This window comes from Anser cygnoides, chromosome 1 (genome assembly GCF_040182565.1).
Source record: "Anser cygnoides isolate HZ-2024a breed goose chromosome 1, Taihu_goose_T2T_genome, whole genome shotgun sequence".
Taxonomy (NCBI): domain Eukaryota; kingdom Metazoa; phylum Chordata; class Aves; order Anseriformes; family Anatidae; genus Anser; species Anser cygnoides.
Genome location: NC_089873.1, coordinates 69,287,681 through 69,313,923, shown reverse-complemented (window position 1 = coordinate 69,313,923; position 26,243 = coordinate 69,287,681). Strand labels below are relative to the sequence as shown.

Genomic DNA, 26,243 nt, shown 5'->3' with positions numbered 1-26,243 from the left:
ATGTTGTCCATGCTTTGCACGTATGAGGAAGTTACATAGCAATAAGACTAAAATGGGATTTAAGTAGTATGCAGGTCCTGTGTTGGTACTGTGTGCGTGGGCAATTTAAAAGAAAATATTTAATCTCCTTGTGAAAGGAAGTGCATTCAAGAGGATTAGTGAGAAGCTGAAATACCGACAGATGCAGACGGCCTAAATTTCTAAAGAATTTAGAGAGGGGAAAAGTCATTCACAGTAAGAGAAAAAAAAAATCAGGGTGAAAGATCAAATTGCCTGTTCACTCTAAATAGCAAAATTAATGATTATAATCAAAATACACAGCAGATACAAGCAAAGAATGGACTTGCTTTCACTGAAGCTATCCTGATTTACAGCAGCTAAAGATGTCCCAAGAATCTTAAAATAAATATTCTATTCTGTCCACCTGTGCCAATTTCTGTCCTTTTTTTTTTTTTCTTTAATATAATCTTCAGACAAACTTATCAGTGCTTTATGGCAAGGTCTTCAACAATTTACTATCCAACATTAATATTAAACAGATGATGAGCTGATACATCATTATTGGGTAACAGCTTATCTCTTGCATGCAGGGAAATTGAGTCAATTTTAAATAACTGAGCTATTCTTAAAAATTATGTTTGTTGTTAAAATAACTTAGTGTTGCCAGTCACCACCAGTTCTGGTAACTAGTGTCTAGATCTACAACAGTGTTGTAAAACATGGAAATTTAACTCAGTTGATGTTTCCCCTGTGGTCATGAAAATGCATCACTAGTTTTCTGAATTACATTAGAGTCTTCTACTCCAAGTTCTATTTTGGGTAGGTACACTGTGCACAACGTTGAATTATTTAATAGTGGGATGTTAATATAATTTATTACAATTAAAATAGATATAATCTTGTTTCTAATGTTTGTTTTTACCAATCCTTGCTTCTAAGACTATTTGATTGCTAATCTGGTAATGAAACAGAATGAAATGCTTCAGAGAATATAATGCTATCTAACTGCATTTCTTAAAAGAAGTTATGGGAGCGTGCATGAATGTGCATGCACACATATGTTGCCCATATTATTAAATCATTGAGTTTCTTTTTAAAATCTCTTTAGAAATGACTGAAAGAAATCCTCTGTTTTCCATTACTTCTTTAAAGACTGAAATTCAATTTGCAAAGTAAAGGAAAACTTTATTAATATGAAATTACTGTTAAATTTTCTAAATAGATTTTATTACTTCTGAAACTAGATTTTAAAATTATGGAACAAAAATATTAATAATTATATAAATTTAAATGTTAGGTAGAAAACTGTTTACTACTGGAGAACATGGTGGAACAGAGTAGCCAAAAACGAAAAGTATATTGTGTGATGAATACAAGAGGCAAACTTTTAAAAGTGTGTGCCTGATTTAATTTCTTCAGTTTAGACTGAAACATTTGAACAAAAAGCCTAAATAAAAGAGGTACTTCTGCTCATTCCACTAAACTGAACAGGACTACCAGATGCTTTCATGATTACTTTAGGCAGCTAAATGTATATATTAAACATGTAAATTTAGTCAGACTTTTATAAATCATATATTTTTGAAACTGAGAGTAGCCAGCCAAGCAGGTATGTCATGTGAAGCAATCTCTCCCATGTAGTACTAATAACTGTTCAGTTTATTTCTGAACTTAATTATACCATTATACATTCAAGGATGACTACTTTAGAGGTTGCTACTGTTATTTCTGTCTACAGTATTTGTTCATGTTGCCCCATTTACCCAGGTTTTGCCATTTTCTGAGACAAAGACTTCAGGTGAATTTGTTCTCAAAACCACATAATCTGTTGCTATTTGTTGACAACTTGTTCCAAGAACACATGGGCAAACAGCAAATGACTGGGCACTCAGTATACAGTTGTTAATAATAAATCCCATCCCCAAACAGTTAAAAAAAAAAAAAAAAAAAAAGGAACCAAATCTTTGCTAGGATTGTGTGCCAGATAAGGTACTGAAAATCCAGAAGATTATAATAAATAAATATTCAGACTGAAGCAGAGTTTGAAAGAAAATTCAAATATCCATACCATTATCACAGTGTTTCTCTCATGATATTACCTGACTTTTTGGTTAAGGAGCCCCTGGCAGCAAACTCTTAAGATTACTGAACTGACAGGGAAAGTTAGTGCATGCTAAGAGTACATTGCTAACTGACAGTTAAGTTTAGCTTCCAAGATCATAATGCTGACAAAAGTACATCTGTCTTGTGACTCAGTAAGACAACGATGAAAGAACACTCTGAAGAATAACTATTAAAGAAATTATATTTTTATATTATTAAAGAAAAAAAAACAAAACGTAAATATTTGAATATTTATATACATTTACATATACAAAATATATTTGTGTGTGCTTACATATTATATAAATGTATATATTTACATATACATACAAACACATACTAATGTTAAGATTTAATCAAAAGCTGTCCCTGTCCCTTTAGAAAATTATAGTTCACATTTCAGGTAGAAGATACTTTCTTTATGCTTGCTCATTTGGGGATAAATAGCAAATCACTATTTATAGAGTTTGGAAGTATTATTTATGGAAAGTGTCCACAATCTTGTACAACTCCAGGATATGTGTAACTAGGAAGATGTTTAGTAAATTAGTAGTTTCTATCTGCAACCAATGCTCAAGAGGATACTCAAAATATCTAATCCATACATAATAGCTGATGATATCTCCAACTGTTAATGCACACAGGGAGAAAAAGTGCCTGAAAAATAACCGATGGTTGGATGACATGAACAGGACTACTATCAGTCGAAAAGCAGAGAATAGAGGGAATGCTCAGAAATATTCTATTAGAAAGAGGTATGTATATCTAATGTTATATATTAAGCTACATATAAAATATATGTATTTTCCCACATTAAATTCTACTGTGCCAGATAAGGATATATATTACCCAAGATACTATATCTGCTATATTTTACCCAAGACTGTATATATGATCAGACAACTCAAACAAAATTTAGGAAAAAAATGGGGATCTACACAGGTCTCCACTGGAAAATAAAGAGGAAGAAGGTTACAGATAATCATTTTTCTTCTGACACCAAAGGAGTTAGAGAAAACACAGCCAAATTGATGATGTTCCTACTGTCCATTCAACTCCAGAAAACATTTCTAATTGTACAGAAAATCTACTATCCCTGTTGGCACACTTAAGGAGTCTAGATGGGACATTTTATATTCAGCATGATTAAGTCTAATATAAGACAGTAGAAGTCTCAGTCATATTTCAGGCACTGTCAGAAAAATGGCTTACTAAATGTGGTTCCTCTTTATTTGACAGATACACTTATTAGGCATACTATTATTATCCTACTCATTTCAATGAAAGAAACACACTCTAAATTCTGTTTTATCCGCACTAACACTTCCAGAGATTATGCAGGTATGAAAGAATGATCTGTGCTCTTTCCAACCTCACACTTCTTCAACAAAATGATTACATTTCAAGCTGTTGTCTTTGCTTTTCAGGGAGGAAAGCTTTTGCTTTCACAGATCTGAACGAGTTGAACTGTAAATGAAAGCTCATTTCATCCATCATTATTAAACATGCAAAGAAAACCAGCTTGATTTTCAGATCACAGAGCAGTACAGATGACAGAAGGCCACATTCCTATTCAGAGAGCCTTGAAGTAACAGCATAGCAAACAGAGTAATCACTGCATGCATATAATAAAATTACAGAGGTCTTATATTGTACAGATTGATGGTGAAAGGCAGTTACTGTCAAGAACTGTTGCATCTCCATAATCACTAAAAAGAACTACTTGAAACACTACTATCACAAGTTAGACTGATATGCAAATGGAATAAGAGATTGACTTTGACACATAAGAGAAGTCCGAAATCTTCAGAAGAGGTCAGAGAAATCACAAAAGCAGGACCTTTTACCAGTAAGCCAATGTTGCTTGGATATCTTCCAAATTTTAGGGAAGACTACATTTGGTTCAAAATAGACAAAGAAGAAAAACACAAACGGTATCACACCTAAGTGAATAGACTTCTTTTTATTATTATTATTATTATTATTATTATTATTATTATTATTATTATTATTTTTCCCTGTAGGGGCAGGATGAAGGCAGAGATCAGTAGGTCTTTTTTACAACTTACCCATACCCAGTACTGAAAAGAGAATAATGAGGGAGCAAATAAGAAAAAAAATTAGTTGTTTTTGTTGGTTTTAAACAAAAACAGTTTGTCAATAATTAAGTTATGGATAACATTCACTGTAATGGAAAATGTATATGGTAATAATAGAAAATAATCTTACCAGTAAAGTTGATGGGCTATTTGTATGCTTTGAAGAGAGCGATGCAGCAGGAGTTTTACTAGAGGGCTTTCAAGACTCCATTCAAACTTAAGCACCTTAACAGACAATAACAAGAATCACTTTCATGCTGATTTTGTTGTCTTTCCTTTATAATAAAATAAAATGAATCAGAAAGAACATTATCTCCAGTGAATAGTTTGAGCGAAGCAATCCAACTTATGGAGAATAACCTAGAAATGGAACGAGCAAAGAACCTTCAGGATGTAAATGTCTACCATCATCTCTAAGACAGGCAGATATCATCCTGATTCTGGACATGTTAAAAGACATGCAAATATGCAGCCTTTAGTATATTGAAATTTTAACCTGACTAATTGGTTTGGAAAATAAATTCTATCCAAAAAGTTACATGTGAAACAAGAGCTGAGAAAAGTGAAATGTAACATAAGCATCCTACTCTGCTGAATGCTGTAAAGATGTGCAGGTTCCACTGCTTCACAGAAATGGATTATGTAGTTGTGTGCATGCATGTATATTTATGTATCTATACAAATATGTGTGTATGTATGTGCATGCATCTGTGTATGTGTATATATATATAAAATAAATTAAAAAAAAAAAAAAAGAACTCTGAAATGTTTAAGTGTAAGTAATCCGTGTCTATAGGTGTATAGTGGTGGTACCAAGTAAGAGGACAAAGATTTTGATTGGCTGGCTCCTCCTTAACTGCAGAACAGCACCTATTCAGCCATGAAGTAATTATTTTGAAAGTAATGGGCCCATTACTTGTAAAATATTAATTTCCAGTGAAAAGCAATGTACCTCTCTAAAGAGACTGTTCTATAACCAACCTGGTCTGGTTACTCTGTGCTGACGATGATTTTCCTGATGTATTTGGTATTAAGAAAACTGCAATTAATTGTAAAGAAACCTCTCATTCTTTGACTGCAACAAAGCCCAGCCCCTGGCCTGGCGGTCATAGCAGCATTTCTCTTGTTCACTTTTTCAGATGCTTCCAACCCTGATACTCCCCAACTTTTCTTTTTTTTTCCCAGCCATGGAAAAGACTTCTTGAAGTATATGGAAAAGTTCAATCAGCATGCCAAAACAACTGCATTTTCTTGAGTGAAAAACAGTCTGTGCCTCAATCCTGTTAATTTAATCATTACATCAGATGATCAGTCTTTGTTATTTATTCCTCTTATAATGTATTAAGCTGAAAGAAACCAAAATGTTTAATGAAGTTATTGATCTGGACAGAAGACTTCCTTGGCTATCAATTTCTTTCTTACCTGAACCAGCTGTGGGAGGTATTCTAACAATTCATCATTTGACAGATTTTCTATTTGTTGGACTGCTATTCTGCGAATATCTTTATCTGGAAAACTAGAGCAAAACAAATAGATATCATTAAGAGGTACCAAGCCACTGTTGATGCACTGCAACCCTCTTGAGCTTTCACTGATACTATATACTAGAAAAACAGGTTTTCTCTCAAAATGGAATAGGAAAAAATCAATTCATTTGCCTTACTGTAACAAGAGTCAAGAAACACATAGCAGATAGCTTAATTGAATCGACTGTTACAATGCCACACAAGGATAAAAAACAACCCACAACACTGATCTTCAAAACCTTTTTTTTAACTTGAACTATCACGATATAATTTTCTTTATATGTATCAAAATATAAAGGAAATTTCATGTCCTCCTTTGATGTTCTTACTTACCTGAAATACGAAATTTCTGCGCAATAGAAACTCTTAACAGTCACTTGACATATTGTTCTGAGCAACAACTTGAAAACTTGAAATTTTCCATAACAGAAGGGTTCATTTTAGATAAATTATTGGACCTACTTGAAAGGCCTGACTTCTATGCTGCACTCGGCTACTACCTGTAGCACTTTCAACATCCTCCTCCTTCTCCCCCCCCCCCCCCCCCCCCCCCATCCTTTTAGCAATGTGGCTCGGTTCAGATTTTAATATTTTATTTGTCTGTTATGGTACCTATTTGATGATGTTTATAATACTGTGAATAATTGCTTGCATGATGCCAAGAGGGCCTTTATGGGGAGAGAGAAGGAACACTTTATAAATAAATTATCATGTTAGTCCCTAATTAGCCTATTTTACAAGAGTTATTTATTTATTTACTTATATGCTATAGGCAACCAATTAGCAATTTGAAGTCTTTAATATTCACATGGCTATTTAGAACAAAACATAATTGAAGGAAGACTGCACATTAAAAAAATTAATCCCTTTCATATCATCCCATGATCTAATTTTGCAATTGCTCCAAAGGCCTCACTACCAAACGTACAGATAATATGGAAATTTGTCTTTCCCTTTACCTTCTCACCTGGTTCAAAATGTTACTGAACAGCGAAATATGTTCTGTGCTTGGCACCAAGTCAAGCAGAAAATATTAGTTACTGCTTGTCCTTATTAGCAGCCAAAATTAGAATATATGTAATGTTATGATAGGAAAAACTCCTACGTTTTTTCCAGCTAAACAGAGAACAACAAAATTAGTTTAATCTAAATCTTCCCCAAAAAATCAACAGCTAACTTTTGATTTGTTTAGCATTAATTTGCCATAAATCAGAACTGAGATTATTTCTAAGTTAGCAAAAGTATTTACATGAAATGTGATTAGAGTAATGATGAGCTCAAGTTCATAGGCATTGTAGTGAAAAATCTACAGGTTATTTGTTTCAGGAAACATGGCACTTGTCACAATGATCTTGAATGAGGTTTGGGGTAATTTGTTGGCATTAGTTACTAAGCTGTTTCCCTCAGCATGTAAATCTCAGGGTTAGCTTGAGGCTGAGTTGAATCTTTTTGAAGGAATAGGCAATCAATGTGTTTCCTTAACCATCTGACAATTTGCTAAATCCCAAATGCAATATCCATTGCTCTTTTGAATTTCAACATTGTTTAGGACCACAGGTATAGCAGAAAAATATTTAATTTGATTTGGTTTACCTTCTATATTTCTATTCGAGCAAACATTTAATATCCTCAGAAACAATGGAACTACAACAACTGGTATTACTTGGTGCTTATGCTACTCATGCACACATGCATCAGTTTATTTGCTGAAATCTAATAATGTGGTAAGGTCTAGAAGGAGTTCTGAATAAAAAATGCTACGCTTCACATGCCTGGAAACTATTCTATCCTTGCAGTCCTGGGCTTGAGGGGGTTTCCAGTGAACAGTCTTGCAAAATTTTGAATGTTGCATCAAACCTGATCTCAGTAATACATTATTCTTGATTAGAGGACAAACAGGCTTTTTGGCTCTGTGGCTGACTGCAAGAAATCACTTTAGGACTAAGAAAAACATCTTCATTGTTTGGATACTGGGGGCAAACCTGATTTCCCGGGCTTGCTACAACGAATATGTAATCATTTCTACATACTGAAAACTCAAGAAGCACAGAAGATGAAACGACTGTATCACAATGGATTCAATATTACAGTGTTTAGGGCACCCTCCTAAGAAGCAGGAGTTCATCTTAAGTATGTATATCTGATCAGTTTTTGAAAGGTTTTGAACCATAGACACCAGATTCCTGAAATGACCTATGAAAATGGCTTCTGAAGACAAAGATTCTGGCATCTCTCTCCCTAGCTGTTTTAATAATGTCAACAAAATATCTAAGAATTTAGCTAAAAATGCAAATCAAAACAAACAAAAAACAACAACAAGCACTTAAAAATTATTGACCCTTTCTTTGCATAGTTATAAAATGTGATTGAAACTGGTAATTTTTATTCAGATTTCCAATTACTTTTAGTTGTGGTTTTTTTTTTTTGCTGTTTTTTGGTTTGTTTGTTTGGTTTGTTTTGTTTTGTTTTTCCACTCCTTGAAAAACAAGCTATTGGTCAATAAATAAGTGAATAAAACTACAGTTTTATACATCCTCATTCATCTGTTTGACTGCATTGTAACATATTGTAGCTTTCTTCTTTTAATAATTATATTTGTATGTCCTCTCTTCAGGTAAAATAAGTTCTCCACCAACGGGGATTGTGACTTGTAAGTTTATCCCAGGTTTCTATTCTCAGGAATGCTATTGAAGAAAAAACAATATGTAAATGATGGTTGGTGTGTATAATCCTCAGCAGCAGTTCACACCATGAGGAACTTCAGATTTCCCTTTCACAGCCTGTCTTGCAACCAGATTCTCCTTAACTTATTAAACTGATTTCCTTTGATATTTAACCTCAATAAACCTTTTGCTGTTTTGTACTTTCCTCCCTACATGATACCAGTGATTGATAGCCATCCATATTATAACTTCTGTCTAAGTAGTTGTAAATTGCTGGGTCTCCCATGAGATTTTAAGATGGCTCCTGAAAGAGCTGAATTTTGAACTGGATGAGCATACACTACAATTTGCTTTAGAAGTAAGAACAACTTTCAGTCCTTGATTTTTTTCATATAGATAGCCAGTAAGGAGCTATTTATCTAGCTGCACCTTTCAGCTAAATCAGATTCAAACAGAAAACTAAGCGCTGCTGAGGCATCCTGTGGATTTGTGAAATTCTCTTGAGATTTTGGCATCTGCCAGTGGTGGCTTTGATTGTAAATGAGAAATAGATGTGCATTTTTTTAAAATTTTTTTATTTTTAACAGATATATTTGTTGCGCTGCCTCAATGTCCTGTTTTTGGCAGGGATAGAGTTAATTTTCTTCCTAGTAGCGGGTATAGTGCTGTGATCCGGATTTAGGATAAGAATAATGCTGACACCACACTAATGCTTTAGTTGTTTTTGAGCAGTGCTTACACTAAATCAAGGACTTTTCAGTTTCACATACTGCCCTGCCAGTGACAAGACTGGGGGTGCACAAGAAGCTGGGAGATTGACACAGACGGGACAGCTGACCCAAACTGACAGAAGAGATATCCTGTACCTTACAGCATCATGCAGAGCAATAAAAATTGGGAGCGTTGGCTGTGGGGTTGGGTGGGTGGGCTGGCCGCTGCTTGGGGACTGACTCGGCATCAGTTGGCAGGTGGTAAGCAATTTCACTCTGCATCACTTGCTTTATATATTTAATTATCACCATTACCGTTATTATATTGTTATTATTTTCCCCTTCCTTTCCTATCCTATTAAACTGTCTGTCTCAACCCATGAATGTTTACCTTTTTCTTTTGTTTGTTTTTGATTCTCTCCCCCATCTCACTGTGGAAGAGGGGAGTAAGCAAATGAGGAAATGGCTGTGTGGTGCTTAGCTGCCTTTGAGGCTAAACCACAACAATCAGATAAACCTATCCTGGAAGATATTTGTTAAGTAAATGGCACTCTACATTTCAGTACATTTTCTAGCATGTGAGGACCTCTGTAGAGAATAGAATGGCCTTTCATGATGAATTTTTTAGGTTAGAGGCTTATAAAATGCCACATATTTCTGCAAATCCCTTTATATTTCTAGTATAAACTTTATGTTCTGTTGCATTTTCAAAAAAGAAAGATTAAAGTCCTAAGAAATACATTTTATTAAGTCTGTTAGAAACAACGAAGGCTGAGCTAGCAAACTTACTGGAATCAAGATACCAATTCAAGCTCCAAAAAACTCTAGATAGTAAAGGATATCATGTCACTGACAGCTACAACCAGGCCTGGTGAGAAAGTATGGAGGAACTTTTAAAAATAATATGCAGATAAGTTTTGAGTGACAGTTTAAGTATTTTAAAAGTAATTAGAAATGTAAAGAATAACAATTAAGGAATCCCTTTAGTTCTAGCATTTCTGTTACAGATAACATCAGCAGGGCTAGTTTGTTTTTTGTTGATTTTTTTTTTTATTCCTCTGAAGGCTTCTACAGAAAACACTATGCAAGCACATGAAAATTAGAAAATGGCAAGGCATAGAAGAAAGTATAAAAAGAGAAAAAAAACAGTATTATTAAAAAGGACATTGTGTTTTTGTAATTTTCAGTTGAAAGAAACTCATTGTGATACGGATTGTGAACCCTTCCCATTCCCACACACTTTAAAGAAAGAAACTTTGTTATCAGTTGCAAAGTCAATGGTCTGACACACTAGCTCTTACGTTTCGCTGATCTATTGGTAGATGGATCTGTAGAATTACTCATAGAAAGTATATTTTAAGTAATGTTCATATACAGTGTCTACAAGAAATTTTGTCTAAACAACTAGTAATAGGTTTAAGATGTCACATATGGGAATCCATATCCTAGGAGAAAACAAGGGAAAGAAGAAACAAACAAAAAGTACTCTTCCATATGAAAACTGTGTGATCTAGAAGGTCCCTGCCACTGCAGAGACAAACTCTGTTCTTTATTACATTAGAACAAAACAAAACAAAAAAAATAAAATGGAAAACTATTATTTACATGTTTAACCATCTGATTAGACTGTACTTTCATGTACAGAAAGCATGCCATACCCTACATAGTAATCCCTTGCTGTTTTTGCTATTATAGCTGTCTATTGTAGTACTTCCATATTTATTGCCAAGCAAGCTAACAAAACTTTAAGGCAATGAAAAAAAAAAAGGAATTAATCACATTTTTTTGCTTAATGTAAAGAGTTGACTATTCCTAACAATGCATACATCCCCAAATAAGTTATCACTAAATTTCATGTACATTACTACAAAACAGTTTAATAAATTTATCAGTAGTATATTCAATGTATCAAAGTATAAATTTAACTGTAGATTATTGTTTTGTTCTTTACTTCTTTGCATAAGCCCATGATTGCTGTCCACATTGATATACAGCTATGGTCCTTTAAACCAAATAAGATGCAGGCAGGCAAGATATGCTTTAGCTGCAGCTGTTTGACAAATACTCAACTGGAAATTCAGTTGTAGACTTGCACTGAACAGTTCAAATTCATTTAAAAAACAACAACAACAACAAAAACAATGACAATCTGATTAAACACTTCTAAAATTAATTTGGCTTTCAAAGATTTGTGAACCAAATCTGGTTTCAAAGTATCACATTTTATTATAATTACTGGTTAGAAAGTGAGTTTCATATACATTGGTATATAACCTAAACTCTGCAGCTCAACAGATATTCTGCTAAATAATATGAAAATGAACAGTAATACTTTGAGTGTCAAAGGCTAAGGGGTCCCATAACAAAAAGTACATTATTCCTGGCCAGGAAGGAGTAGGAGGGAGCCTAAATTCTGCTATTTGGGTTAATGAATTCATTTTGCCTTTCATTTTAGTTAATTTGAATAGCAAAATAACCTGACAAAAATTTACAGGTATGATTGCTTTATACATAGGCAAAACATTCATGTGCTAGCAATACATCAGATATGATAGCATTTCTAACACTGTCTTTGGCTTCTCTCTGTCATAAAGAAAATTCTCTGAATAAACAAGCACACTGGTGCCATTTCCCTGGCTAGTCTGCCATGCAAAGTAGATACAGCCAGAGAAACGTCTAATTCTGTTAAAATTTCACTTTTTACCAAACCCAATAAGTGAAGTCAACAGTAAAATTCACAGGGCACCAATAATCAATGCTGGGTATGAGGGACCATCTCCTATACCTTCAGCCTTTGGAAAAAAAAAAATAAATTCTGGCAATGGCTTATAATCACCCTTCCCTGAAATTAGTAGTAAAACTAAGAGTATAAAATCTTAATCTGCACTTCCCCGTGCCAGCCTCTTCATCCCATCTTGATTAAGAAAGAAATACTCAAGAAATACTAAATACTAAAGAAATACTCAAGAAATACTAAAGAAATACTCATTGGTTTTTTTTAATTGTTTTTTTAAGTATTGGCTTCTAGGGCTTTAAGAATCAATGCACTCGACACAAGTCCTGGATGTAAGATTGCTACTGAATTTCTCTGTGAAATGTACTATGATTGTGCTTCCAATTTATGAATGTTCTTCCTTTCCACAGAATAAATAAGTATGGTATCATTTGGCTGCCTTGAGATATGTCTGCAAAGTTGAAGAGCATAAGCAGAAGGAGAGACATGCCCGAAGAACAAGAAACATCTATTAAAGTGTACATTTAACTGTATAGCAAACGATCTAGAAGTATCAGAATGTTGAAAAGAGAGCTTTAACTCAGATGCAGGATAACCAGGCTTGATCTGATGGGTCATGATACCTCTCCCTAAGCTCTCTGGCGTTGCCTTCTAACCCACACAATGAGTTAGCACCTCCAATAATTTTGATTTCTTTATCCTTGCAAATGTGAGCTTGAGCTTAATCATTGAGATAGATGCTTATTTGTTCTGAGAATGGTAATTTAGAGTCACCAGCCCAAGGCTTGCAAAAGTGACTAGTGATTTTGAGTACCCTCCCTAAACAGTGTAAAGACGTAGCACATTCCTGAAAGAATTCAGCTTCTCTTTCAGACACTGCAGACTGAAGTCCCAGCAAAGGAACATCCAACATTCTGAGTGACTGGAAACTCTATTACAGTACTACTCACAATATGGTATTACTTCTATATGTCACAATTTACAACATAGAGATGAACTGTGGATCTCCTTGCTACAGACTGTCCTGGAAGTTCAATGTCTACATGGAATCCATTTTTATTTTGAAAAAAAAAAAGTCATAGAATAAAAATATAAGAGGGCTATTAAACTTTAAAACCTCTCTGAGTTGTGGATTACTGGAAGATAGGGAAGTAGCATAATGTCTTATGTTTGGTCCATTGTTATTGTCTTTCCTAGGTTACCATCAGAGATAGGATGCACTAGACTCAATTTTGGTCTGATTTGGTGCAGCTGCTCCTGCATTCTTGTATTATGCTAAGGAAATGTATGCACAAAGATCAGCCCTAATTTGATTAACTTACCTATGATATGGTAGTGATGGTAACACAAGTCCTTAAAATAGACACAAATATATAGAGTATTTCTTTTATATTCTGCTCAAGTTTTACAAGAACACAGACCTTTCAGCTGTGTCTCAATAATCAGAAGAAATCAGAGATCTGTTTTGTTTATGATAGAAATCAGAAACTGAGCTGATGAATAGTCATAGCCAAGTATAATACAGGATAGAGATGAATGAACTTTCAAAAACATCTCAGTTATGGAGCTTACAATTCAAAGTCAGTGAAGGTAATGGTGAAGGGAGGTTGGACTGTATCCAGTGCTATTTCACTTTTCCAAATGATTGAAATCTGAGGAAAACAGAACCAAGACAAGAAACCTCAGAAATACTTTTATACAGAAAGTACTTCTCTCCTGCAATCCACTCTCTCAATTTGTGTATACATGTCTCTCGGCAGTTGAATCATGCAACCTAGACATCTTTGAAATTAGAAACCTTTAATGAAATGTAATCCCTCTGTTTCTGAAGGTTAGCTTCCCAGTTGTTCATGCACCTATAAAATCCTGGGGATATGTGGAAGACAGAATACTTTTTAAAAAATTTTTATTTTGTTAAAGATTTGTACTGTGATCCACAACTTTTCATAGCATTAGTGTGAAGCAAAAAAACCCAACAGATGGATGTTATCTTTGTTGAGAAAGAAATTATAGGGACAAACAAACTAAGGTAATGATCAGAAGCCCTTATTCTTTGGCACTCCTGCAGGTGCCAGTGACACCCAACAGTGGCACCAGGAGAGACAAAGTGATGACATTTTTTTGTCTTTCCATCCCAGCAATCTTTGCCAGAATGAATAGCATGTATGCAGCATCCAGTACACACTGAGAAGCTTTGTGACAGACTGACTCATATTTAAAATCCTGTAAAGCACCTGACAGGGCTAATCTTCTTCACCACACCCTGATGAAGAGCTGCATCTTCGAGGAACAATCAAGCCCTTTGCAGAAATGCCATTCATACAAGGTAACAAAATTTGACAAAAGGTCTGATCTGAAAGCCTGGAATGCTCTGATGGGGTGTGGAAGACAACACGCTGCCCACATAATCCTTTCTACATGGATCTTCTATAAATTATTTTATAATTTTTCATAATTTAATAATGGTAAATAAAATCTTCCTAATATGTTCCAGACCCTGATCTTTCAGGATCTTTGCTTCCATCATTCCCACTAAACATACGACATATACACAAACATGTGAAACTTCTAATATTTCAGTTTGTTCTTATATAAAGCTGAGATGCAGGTATTCTTAGGAAATCACTTTCAGAGGGAAATATCAGTTAAAAGTTAGCTTTATATTATTAAATAACTATTTTTTTTAATAATGTGGAGGTGAGTGTATACAGTCCTTTCTCCACAAGTGAAGTTCTAGGTGAAGTAATTTTTTTTCTCTAAATGTGCTATGTATAATATGGAACTGAGATTGCAAAGCAGGTGCAGCTTGTGCTTATCCAGACATGTACGGGCTTGATAAACCAGATTTGCTCAGTCATTTCATCTGCAGGTTTAATGTTTTCACAGGTAGATCACTTAACACAAAACACCTCCCAAGCCTTTAGAGGAAACATAACTGCTAACAAAATTCTGTCCTCTGACACTTACTATTATTACATCATAGGCAAGACTATCCCAGACATCAGGAAAGCCTCCCAACAGACTATCAGCTCCTGGTGTAAGAAGTGGGGGTGGGATCACAACAGAGGTTACTCAAAGTAGGGGGAACCGACTTTAAAGTTTCTTCTTCAAAAAGATGGGCTACAGGTGGGTCTGCACGTATTTACACAGTATCACTGTCTGGAAGCACAGTTTAGTCCTCGTTATCTCCTATTACTCACTTCATGTCTGCACAGTAGTTTGAAGACATGGAGTGCTACGTAAATGCTAAGTATTTGACTGATCACCTGCTACCAGAAACTGACTGAATCGGCTATACAGCATGAAATACTCTTTTTATTATCCTGAAAAATAGGAAATCTTCTCAGCCAAGAAGGCAGGGCCAGCATGTTCAATTTAAGGTTATCACAGGAGCTGCAATTACATCTTCACTTTGACACAGGGACAGAATCAAAAGCACAATCACTGAAACAAAGCATGATCCTATGCTGAGCAAATTGAACTGCTGAATTAATCAGCAGCATGCGATCATTCTGCTTATCATTATTTTCCTACTTCGTTAATTTTCCCTTACCTGAAAGTCAGGAGCCCGAATGCCTCTAGAGGGTTAGAAAATCTCCACCTCCTCATGACAGAATACATTTCTGATACAGTTGTTCGATCCCAACTGGGTGCACTGCCCAGTACCAGAGGAAGGGAGCAATTTTGACTATTGCAGTAGTAACGATAAAACCATAAGATTCTTCTCTGTTGCTCTGAGAGTCTGGAAGAGAAGATTAGAAATTCAGTTTGAAATTAAAAGCACCTGGAGCTTTGTGTAGCAACAAACTTTATTGTACTGGGGGGCCAAGTCATACAGAACACTGTTTTTTGGCTAAGTACATGTTTTCCTTGGGGTAGGATATCATTTTCTGCAGACCAGCTTTTATAAGAAAAGTGATACTTATACTCTCGATCTGTCAGCCTTGGGTCATATAAAAATGAAGTGTCAAAAGACACACACATATGGTTATTTCACTTTCCAAGCACTCTCATTTTTCTTCTCCACTCTGTTGTTAGTGTTTGTTTGTTTGTTTTTACTGGGATTTTCTGACAGGGACAAAGAAGGTGCAGTCTTCACTGGATAAATTATTGTTACCTCCATCTGCCACACATCATCTCTAATTAAGTAGCATAAAAACTACACATACAACACTCCTAGTCATAGCTTTCATTCTTGCTCTTCCTTTGACTAACACAGGCATGTCTGTTTCTAGCATACTTGCAATAAAAATGGGGTTTAGGTACATCCATGCACGTACCCAGGAACATGACAGCACATGCTGAGATGGCTGAATAACAATGATAAAACGGCCAGATAACACACAATATTTCACCATAATAACTGCTTCAAAATAATAAATCCTAGGTTTTGGTATCGTCAGAAAACAGAAGAAGAAATCCCCTGTGAGAAGCAAGCTCAGACAATCTCCTAAATTTGATATCAAGCTTTCAAAAGCAAGCTTTGAAAGTGCAGAATGGTCTCCAGTTGATACAAATCATTACTGAAGCCAAGACAGACATCAGTTTTCTTGGTCATAGTTGATCAGACTGGTGATCATCTACTTAGTAAGATAACTTAAATATGACCTTAAGCTGATCTGGATATTTCAGAGCAAGGTGTAAGAAACTTTGTAGAAGGCAGTAAGCAAGTAGCTTATTTCCAGCCAAGTATTTCATTGTCCGAATGTGTATAAGCTGGGCTCAAAATCCAAGCATTTCCATACCTGTCAGTATCTTCTTCCTCCTATTTGCAATGATGTGGGGGCATTCTTAGCCAAAATAAGTATCATTGTCCTTCTCAAATTCTCAAGATTGTGGCTTTCACAGCTTAGAGCAATGAGCTCCTTTGTGGTTCTATTTTCACCAAGCAACTTTTCTTTTTTTACAATTTTAAATTGCCAAACATTTGGAACAGAGAGTGGTAGAACAGAGATATCTTTTTTCCTTTTCTTTAATGCCACAAGAATGTTTATTCCTTTTCTTTAGGAGAATCAGCTTATAAATGTATGAAGAAGAAGAAGAACCTACCCCTCTGATAAAAATTCTGTCATGTCTTTTAGCAACCATTTCGAGAAAAGTATCATTTAAGCAGTCATTTTAAGAAACTGTGTCAGAATTCACAGCATGTCTATTTTGACAACAGATAGATGTTTCTCTCTGTGAAGAAGTCACACAGAAAAAGAGATAAAAGTAGGCCTAAGACTTTGTTATATTTTGTTTTCTTTTTTATTCAGATGGTTTTCTGCAGGACAGTTCAGCTAAAGGACCCCTTTTGTATGCTGACTTTAAGCAGGGACTGAAGCTTTCAAACAGCATCCTCCAAACTAGACAATCCGTTGTTCAGATTAAAGCAGCTAAAACCTCCACTGAATTTACAAAGGGAGATACGAAATCAATCGTTGTATTAGGTTTTCTAAATAATACATTTCTCCCTTTGACTTTGCTTTAGAGGCAATGCCATTTTCTCTTTCCATGTTTCTACAATAAATTAGATTAACATATTTTAAGGATTAGATTTACATATTTTAAAGATTAAAGATGAAACTAAAGGTTAGGGTATTTTTATTTTTTATTTTTTTAATTTTGAGATTTTCATTTCATTTTCTTAGTTGTACTAAAAGTTTACACATACGTGTGATGCGACATTTAAGATAAGCGGTAAAATTATTCTGTGTACATATAACATCTGCAGATTGTTATGCTACTAAGGCTATTTTTTGTCTAAAATGGGTTAAGATACAATAAACCCTATTCACTGATAAAAATGCAGTTCATTGGGCTTTTTCATTTAACATCATTACGTCTATGTTTCCCTCTATATTACAGTTATTTTAAAACATATAGTCTTCTACTCAACACAAAGGAAAATACAGAAGAAATAAATCTTACTTAAAACCTAAATAATTCAGTAGTTTTCATTTTGATAATTTTTTTTTAATCCTTTTAGCTAAATGAAGGAAAACAGCTTCTGTGGAAGATTTCTTAGCTGCTGTTAATTATCACTTATTTTGTGGAGAAATGGTAAAAAAAAATAGTTTAAATGCTTCTGAGTGTTCTGAACATTCATGCTCAGTCCTAGAAAAGAACAAGACAAAATGGCAAAAAGAGAGTCAGGAAAGCAAAACAAAGATAGAAAATTCAAATTTCTGTTCCTCAGTTCCATTTCTCACTTTCTCTTCTGTGGGCAGATAGTGAAGTGTGTAGTATTACTGCCTTTTTTTAGACCTGTACTATCTACCAGGCTCTAAGTAGCCATTTTAATCACAATTCACAGCAAAGGCAGTCTTGTGATGACTGGTAGGCAAAGAAGAGTCTTATTAGACAAGTGGCAAAAATGAAAAGAAAAAGGGAAGCAGAAACAGCAGAAAAGGTAGAAGAAAAATGATGAATGAAGGAAAGAAAGATGGTAGAAACGAGACTGTCATCTTCCTGGCTTCAGACCAGTCTGATCCTCCAACTGGGAGCCACTGTGCACAAGCAGGCTGTACTGTGTTCGAAGAGCAGCCATTGTCCCAGATGGCTAGTTTTCTGGGGGGTTGTGTTTCCACCACAGTAATCCTAAAAGAAATCAAAGGCTCACATCTCAATTGTTTTCAGAATTCAGCCAAAGCGGCTGGCAGTGACTAATTAACTCTCTTAGTCCATCCCCCCTGCCCCTCATGTGGTTTGGTGGTGACGCCAAAGATCACATAATTTAGGGCCGTGAGGAGCACGAGCCATATGTTGAAGCTCACTTCCTTCGTTTCCACTGACACCCTCAAGTGACCCACCACTAATCAACATCCAAAAGATGCTTGCCACAGGGACCAGCATTCTGAGAGCTAACTACCAGAGAGACAAGGGTTTGAGAGTCAGCTGCTGTGAAGACCATACGCCTCAAATAGCTACTGGGAAGACCTGTGTGTGTGTAATAGGAAGGGGTCCAAACACCATCAAGCAGAATATGGCTGTGAACATGAGGGCTTTTCTGTCTGGTCGTCAGCAGCTGGGGAAAGAAGGAAGATCTGGAGCCAGCTACTAGATAAAAGGAGCTCAATTTCTGGAGCAATTGATATTTTAATGCTAAAGATTTAGATATAAATATGTATGTTCATGGATATATCCTACTGGCAGACTTTGATCCTGATCAGGCAGAGTGGAAGAACAGAATCGCACTCTCTGTGCTATCTATTTTTGTGAGAGTTCTGTGTGTTTGTGTATGTGCTGGTAAGGCACTGCCTTGTGTCTTGGCTGATTTGTGTGGTTAGGTGTTTGTCTGTACTATGTGTGCCTACCAGGAAAAAGCATTCCACCTCTCTAATGGCTGAACCTGGGGACACGAAGCCATGGCCACGTTGCATCCACAGTGCTATTGGATTTGATAGCCTGTAACAAGGACAGCCATGTGGTTGTCTGGTTTTAGCCATTTTCTCCTTTCTCTACCATAGGGTTTAGAACATTTTGTGTCCATTCACTTATTCCCTCTGCTTTCAGTAGAATGACTAGAAGGACAGCGTGTGAGAGGTTTCTTGTGTCTTCCATCCACGGACACCTTTTTATTAAAAAATCATATCTGAGACTTATAGGCCTGAAGCTTCATCAGACGGGTTGTTACTGAAATGTTACCTAGATTTCTCCTTTTTTCTTGACACATGAAGGAAGGAAGAGAACCTGAGATTTCATGGTAATAATGTGTTTGGATACAAATATATTTTTAAAAACTTTAATAAAACTATCTTGACTAAGGAAGGTAACAAGAATGCTTCTGATACTGGTACAACAGAAAATCGTAGGCTGTCAGATTCCTCTTGACCAGAAATTGCTTAATAAAAATAGACCTCCTTCATTCAAACCCCCAAGTATGCCACCCTTCACCTTGATGATGCATTTGCTAGACCATCTTGACCACAAGATGGGATAACTGAAAACAACAAGCTGTGGGAAAAGCCAGGACTACCATTCTTTTTCCTCCAAGAATGTTATTGAACTTATTGAAGCCTTAGCAGCAGCCACTTGAATCTGTCTTCTGCAAACTTCCCAGCTGGAAAAAAAAAAAAGGCATTCATGCCTCCTGTAAGTATTACCACCTCTAATGAACTTCTAAATAATTCAATGAACAATAAAGCATACTGTATGTTACAGTGTAACACTCTGTAACATCAACTCCTGGGAAAGGAAGTGAAGGAAGCTATAGATGGCTAAATAAATACAATAAAGCCAGGAGACAAATAAAAATAAAAAAGCCATTTCAAAATGACATGATTAGTTCTGGAAATCATCGTGAATGACCACAATCTCATTTGTTTCCTTTAAAACCTGAGAAACGTCATCACAGACCAGATCATTGGTCTATCTCTCACCCAGTGTTTTGCCTCTGACAGAGGCAACCTGAGATGCAATTTAGGCAGGGCATGCCAGCCTGGCCACTTTTGGGGGTTTCTTCCCTTCATATTCCCAGAGAATTCAAAATTGTTGCATTAGGGATGTTATAGTCTCTACCCTTCCTTGATCTTTGTAATACCTGCTTATGAACCTGTTAGCCACAAACCTGTGGATAGCCTTTACGAATCTGATGGTATTGTCTACCTCCCCAGCTTTGTGCCAGTAGATTTTAGAGGTTCACCGCTGACTGCTTGAAGTACTTTCTTCCATTTATTGACAATAGATCTACTTCTGCCATGGGATATCCCTAGCTTGAATATTGTACCTTCCTTCCTTCCTTCCTTCCTTCCTTCCTTCCTTTTCTTCCTTGTCCACCACCATCATGCTTTTGGAAATATTAAACACACCACTCTCTCTCAGCCTTCTCCTCTCTAAATAAGAAGTCTCAGATTTTTTAGCTTTTAGCTTCTCCTGATTAGGCTACTACTTCATCCCTTCAAACATGTTGATTACCCTTCTCTACCTTTTCCAGTTCTACTGTGTCCTTCCTGAGTTGTAGATGCAAGAACTACACAGCATACTCAAAACACTGCCTTTCATGGTTTTAGACAGCAGTGAAATGACATACATTGGCTTCTCCTCTACACCCTTCTTGATGACACCTAGTATTTTGTTGGTGTTTTTGATTGCTTCTGCACATTGTACTCATGAGTTCAGGGAAATATCAGCAGTAATTCAAAGATGTATTTTCTGTGTTGTAGCTGCAGGTTTTGAATTCAGCATCATGTACAGATGTCTTAGATAATTTTTCCTTAAATATATCCTTTTAAATTTACCCACGCTGAAACTCACTTGCCATATATTTGCCTGCTTATTTTTGTAAGGTCCTTTTGGATGTCTCCTCCATGACACAGCTTCTATCTGGCAGAGCTTAGTACCATCTGCAGAGTTGGAGATTTCACCATACACTTCCTTCTCCACATCATCGATGGAGATACTGAATAAAATTGGTCCCAACCTTGAGTACAGAGGGACTCTACTGCTGATTACTCCATTCTGAAAAGCCACCATTAAATGTCCAGACTTTGTCTTTAACCAGTTTTACTCTATACCCATGAACACTTTCATTAACAATCTGATGTGGAACCTCACCAAAGTGTCTTGAACATCCAAATACTTTATGTTCACCAAATCCCCCAAATCCACGCACCTTCTTACAACCTTCTAGAATATCAGCAACAGGTTGGTGAGGCAGGTTTCTGTTTACAGAAGCCACATTGGCTCTTTGCTGACAGATTTCTCCATGCTTAGCTAAATGCTTAATGATCTTATTTCTTCTCACAGAAGCCACCATTTTACTACAAACAGAGGTCAGATGCATTGACTTGAAGTACCCCATATCATTTCTAGAGCACCTTTTGCAGGTGGGAATCATGCAGACAACTTGCCGGTGCCCTAGCACAGTGGCCATTTGTGATAAAATACCGTCCTCCCATTCATATTAGAAATAAAGATCACAGACCCCATGAGTAATAAAAATAACTTTACATTATATTCTGTCTTTTTAAAAGATGAAGCAAACATTAAATTCACTTTTTTTTTAATTAAAAAAAAAGGAAATCAGTATACAAAAGCCTTCTTAGCAGATATATCACACAGAGAGCTAGACTGGCTTTAAGTTATTTAGTTATTGCAAAACTAATGTATCTTTCGAACTTTGATGAAAGATTAATTTAAATAATTAACTGTGACTGGTGTAATGACTTTCCATAACTATTTATGTTCCTAATGCCACTTCGATTATATCTAAAATTATTTTATATAGTACATAATCCTAATTGCTTATGTAACCTGAGCATACTTATCTTCCTCAATATATACAGCGCATTTTGTTTCACTTTGTCTTTATTTGTATTCTGTTTAAAGCTAAACTTTGCATACTTCTTTCCTTGTTTAAAAAGAACCTAATACGGGTTGTTTTAATGATTATATGCTATTACTATAGCTTATTAGTCTGAGTAAATTATCAATAGGGAATACTGATTTTCATTGAGTCTAAAGATTTTCATTCTAATACTGTCATAGACTTATCACATCACTTGAAAATCTTATCTTTTGAATCAAAAATTGGTTTCTCCCCTCAAAGACATGAAAAGATATAATGATAGAGAGGTAAAAACAACCCTTTTCTAAAACAGTAAAGTACAGTGCCACTTCCAGGGGCTTATTTAGGCTTTGCTGTGATCTATTCTCTCATTTAGAGGTGCTACTTCTCAAATCAATCATATTATGCTCCTTTAGAGAAAAAAATGTTTTTAAAGAAGTGGACTCATTTAATTGTGATCAATAGAATAAGTACTTCAAGCAAAGATTCAGCAGAACTAGTTGGGTACAACTTACAGCAAGAGAGACTGTGCCTGTGAAAGTCTTGCAATATGCTTCAGGCACTCTTTGGTTGGCTCTTCAAGACCATCCTTTTTCTCTTCAGGTTCAGGTTTAATGAACTCCAAATTAGTTTCTGGAAAGTCAATCTTTATTAAAAAAAAAAAAAAAGACAAAAAAGACAGAAGCCCTCTTAGCGATATGTATTCTCAGATACATCTGTTAATAAATGTCATCCTGGATTTGTACAGGAAGCACACAAAATATGACAGAAGAAGAGGTAACTCTCTGAGGAGGTTCACTGCAAGTAATACTTTACTTAGAGAAGTTGGTGATATACCCAGCCCACGAAAATCAGTGGGAGCTTTGTCTCTGACATTCTTGAGAGCATTTAATCCACTGTATTTCAATTTTATTAGAACTACATGTACTCAAGGCTGAAGTTGTTTTTTCCTTCCTCCCTCCCTCTCCTGCTTTTTAATGAGATAGGTCTTAAATGAAAAGCATCCATTAGATTTTTTCTTTTTTTCAAAAAAAAAAAAAACCTCTGATATGCAGTTTAACAGCTTAAGAGATGGGAATCAGATTTCTGATATCAGTTCCTGATGCTCTATTTCATATATGTTGTATAGTATCTACCAATATTTCATTCTTTGCACTTTCACATGGGCATCAAAAATTTAGGAAAATGTTTTTAAGATACAGAGAAAGAAAACATTCCACCAAAATTATGAATCTTGAGGTCACGGTAATCTGAAAATGTAGGTTGTTCCTTAAAATCCAGTTCAATTTGCACATCCCATTTTGGTTTGCTCACATCATAATCTCTTATCTATATATTTTCTGTATGTATATACATTAGATATGCATCACTCGTTTAAAGGCTAACAAAGTTTTTCCCTACAAAATGTAAGTGTCATGTTGGCCACATCAGAAAAGCAATCTTTATGGCAGTATTTCCAGTATGTTCACAAATCACGATACTGTCACTTATATGGCAATAACTGAGAAGGGGATGGGGAAATGAGAGACCCTCCTTTCCCGTTCCTTTCAGCAGAGAAAGATGATAGCTGAGTAGCCATTTACTGTCTGGACTTCCTTTATTATTAAGAGAAAGAGCTGTTCTAAGTCATCTTCTTGGCCCGAACTCCTCAGACTAGAAAATCCCCATTTGCTTGTCTATTAAAAATAGGGTATTTTTAGACCAGATGAATTTATCTGTATTATCTGTTCTTTTACATGTCATTTGCTAATAGTCATTTCAGCTTTTTAATACAGAAAGCAATTGGCTTTGCCCTCAAAGTATCCACTTGCTAATTTAACTTGGAAAGGTGACAAAACTACCAGGCAGACCTAACGCATTTTCAGTACTGGGAGCACCATTCTGCCAGAGTTTGTGGGTTCTCAACATATAGTCATGGAGAGAGAGCTCTACTGCCATTTGTTGACAATTTGCTTGTAGATGCTTCCTTTACAGCTCCTTCACACTAATTGCAAGCTGTATTTTACACTTATAAATGCACACAGTTCAGTAGTATCCAGAACTAAAGTTCAGATTTGAAAAGCCATCTGCAAGTCATGTAACTAGTCAGCAATTTTTGTCAAAAGTATTTTTGGAACCAAAATTATATTAATAAAAAATTATTGCATGAAAATCTTCCGTAGCTCTCAGAGGTGTCATTCTATATACAAATTATCATACGTATTTGCCACTGTGCAGCATTATAATTTTCATCCACTAAGATTAACATGCCCTCTCTGAGCAGCTATAGTAGAAATAGGATTTCTAATTTGCGTGGTCTTTTTTTTTTTTTCAGTTTGTTGGAAAAAAACTTTTCTTAGCTTTTTCATTTTCTTACCTGCAACGTTACTGAAGTTGGTATATCAGTACTGCAGATGCCTGGGGTAATCATTGATGCTGGAAGTATGCTGTCCAACTTCATGCTAAGAAGCACAGTTCCATGGATGAGCCGCCTGGACACAGACAGAAATACTGCCTCAGTACTGGAGGTGAACTGGGTTTATTGAAATCACATCTAAAAATATAGAACTGGACAGCTTAAAGGACAAGTGAAAGGATAACAAACCTTTCATCTTTATGTGGTTAGTACAAATCTGGTCAAGATCAGTAGTGGTTGTACACTGGTGGCCTGTCTGCCATAATGCTATCTATTTAGTTGCAGGGATTGTGGCACAGATCAAGCTGATGAGAAATTCCAGATCAGCTCTGTACTTTACCATTGACTTCCTGCGTGACAGGGGTTGTCGTTGAAGCTAGGTATAAAATGAGGATAACACCATATTCCTATCTCAGTATTTCATTTTGTGAACAAATACGGTAGAGACTGTGAAGTGTCAACATACTATATAAGGTGGAGGGAGTGGAGGGCAGCATACATTTAATTCCACAGAAAGAAGAAACTCATGACAATCTACTGCGACCAGAATGAATTCTGCTGTTTTTATCAAGTCAGAATGTGTAAATGGAAGGGAAGTAGGAGTACAGCTTCAGCCTTCAACAATCTGGAAGGAATTTGAATGGGAAGGTTTTTACCACATGCACATTTGTTTTTTGGACAAATGAAAGATTACGGTCTGAAGTACCTATCTGAGCACTACGTGCACGATAAAGCCCTATCAGAAACAGGCATACATATAGTCTGCAAATAAGAAAAACAACACAATTTGGCAGGTCAACACAATTCATTCCAGAAAACCTGAATAAAATCAGAAAGTTCAGGTGTAAATTCTAATGATAACTAATCCACTCAAATTAAGAATGCAGTACCTGGATACTATATAGTACACCAGATTTACCTTCTAATTTGTCTACATCTTAATGGTCAGTTAGGATAAATTCAGAATTTTGATACGTTGAACATCTCTTCTTTTACTGGCAAATTTTATTAGTATTATTCCAAGCACTGCTCAGTCAATGAAACTGTGAGAGAATGGGCTAGACTGTCTTCTGCCAACTCTAACAAAAACACAGCCAGGTAGATGAGTTTTGAGTAAACAGCTTTTTACCAGAGATGAGGATGTTAGAGGAAAAAGAGAACTCAGATGGACTTTCTGATCCCAGCATGAGTCTGAATCATTGCTGGAAAAAAGTACACTTTTGAATTGCATACTAAAATAAATTTTTGCAAAGTCATCTGAAGAAGAAACAGGGGACTCCTGCAAAGTCATTTTTGTGATTCAACACTTGGTGCAAAACTAACTTAGGACTAATTTTTGTTTTTCACTTCTGAACCTATTGATGTCATAAGTGCAAACATTTTATTTTATTGTGAAATACAGCTCAAGAGGATTAAAGACAAAGCCATTTTCTAGTTTCTTCTGCAGCTGTAGGCAGGCATAGTTGCAGGCAAAGAGAGGCAGGAAAAAGAACTGTGATGCGAAGAAGATACCACTTGGGGAAAAACAGTTTGTGATATGAAGTTTTTCACACTCAGCCGATGTGAATGTGGAAGTGATCAATCGTGGTTCAAAGCTGTTTTCCTGTGATGCTTAACTGGAGTCACATCTCTTTGACCATCCCCTTGTAGATGGAGTCACATCTCTTCAACCAGTCCCTTGTGGACAGAAGTTTACATGATAATTCGAACTAATTACCCCTTAAGTTAGCAGGGAAAGGAGTAGCT

At 35.7% G+C, this 26,243-nt stretch overlaps 1 protein-coding gene and 1 long non-coding RNA gene across 7 annotated transcripts in view; one reads left to right on the top strand and one right to left on the bottom strand.

Moving 5' to 3' along the window:
* The window catches only part of LOC136791065 (uncharacterized), a 29,438-nt gene extending 21,256 nt beyond the window's left edge, over nt 1-8,182 (top strand). The window contains exons 2-3 of the long non-coding RNA XR_010832269.1: nt 2,748-2,858; nt 5,388-8,182. This is a non-coding gene — a long non-coding RNA (uncharacterized lncRNA). The remainder of the gene's footprint in view (nt 1-2,747; nt 2,859-5,387) is intronic.
* Nucleotides 1-26,243, bottom strand: part of PIK3C2G (phosphatidylinositol-4-phosphate 3-kinase catalytic subunit type 2 gamma) — a 213,065-nt gene that overhangs the window by 111,211 nt on the left and 75,611 nt on the right. For all 6 annotated transcript variants that reach the window (XR_010832254.1, XM_066999235.1, XM_013172899.3 and 3 more), the window contains 5 exons: nt 24,459-24,573; nt 22,618-22,748; nt 15,389-15,577; nt 5,625-5,718; nt 4,333-4,427 (listed from right to left, as the gene is read on the bottom strand). Coding sequence is in view for 5 of the 6 variants with exons in the window: in XM_066999235.1 (XP_066855336.1) it covers nt 4,333-4,427; nt 5,625-5,718; nt 15,389-15,577; nt 22,618-22,748; nt 24,459-24,573 (624 nt within the window). In the remaining variant the exon portion in view is untranslated. The remainder of the gene's footprint in view (nt 1-4,332; nt 4,428-5,624; nt 5,719-15,388; nt 15,578-22,617; nt 22,749-24,458; nt 24,574-26,243) is intronic.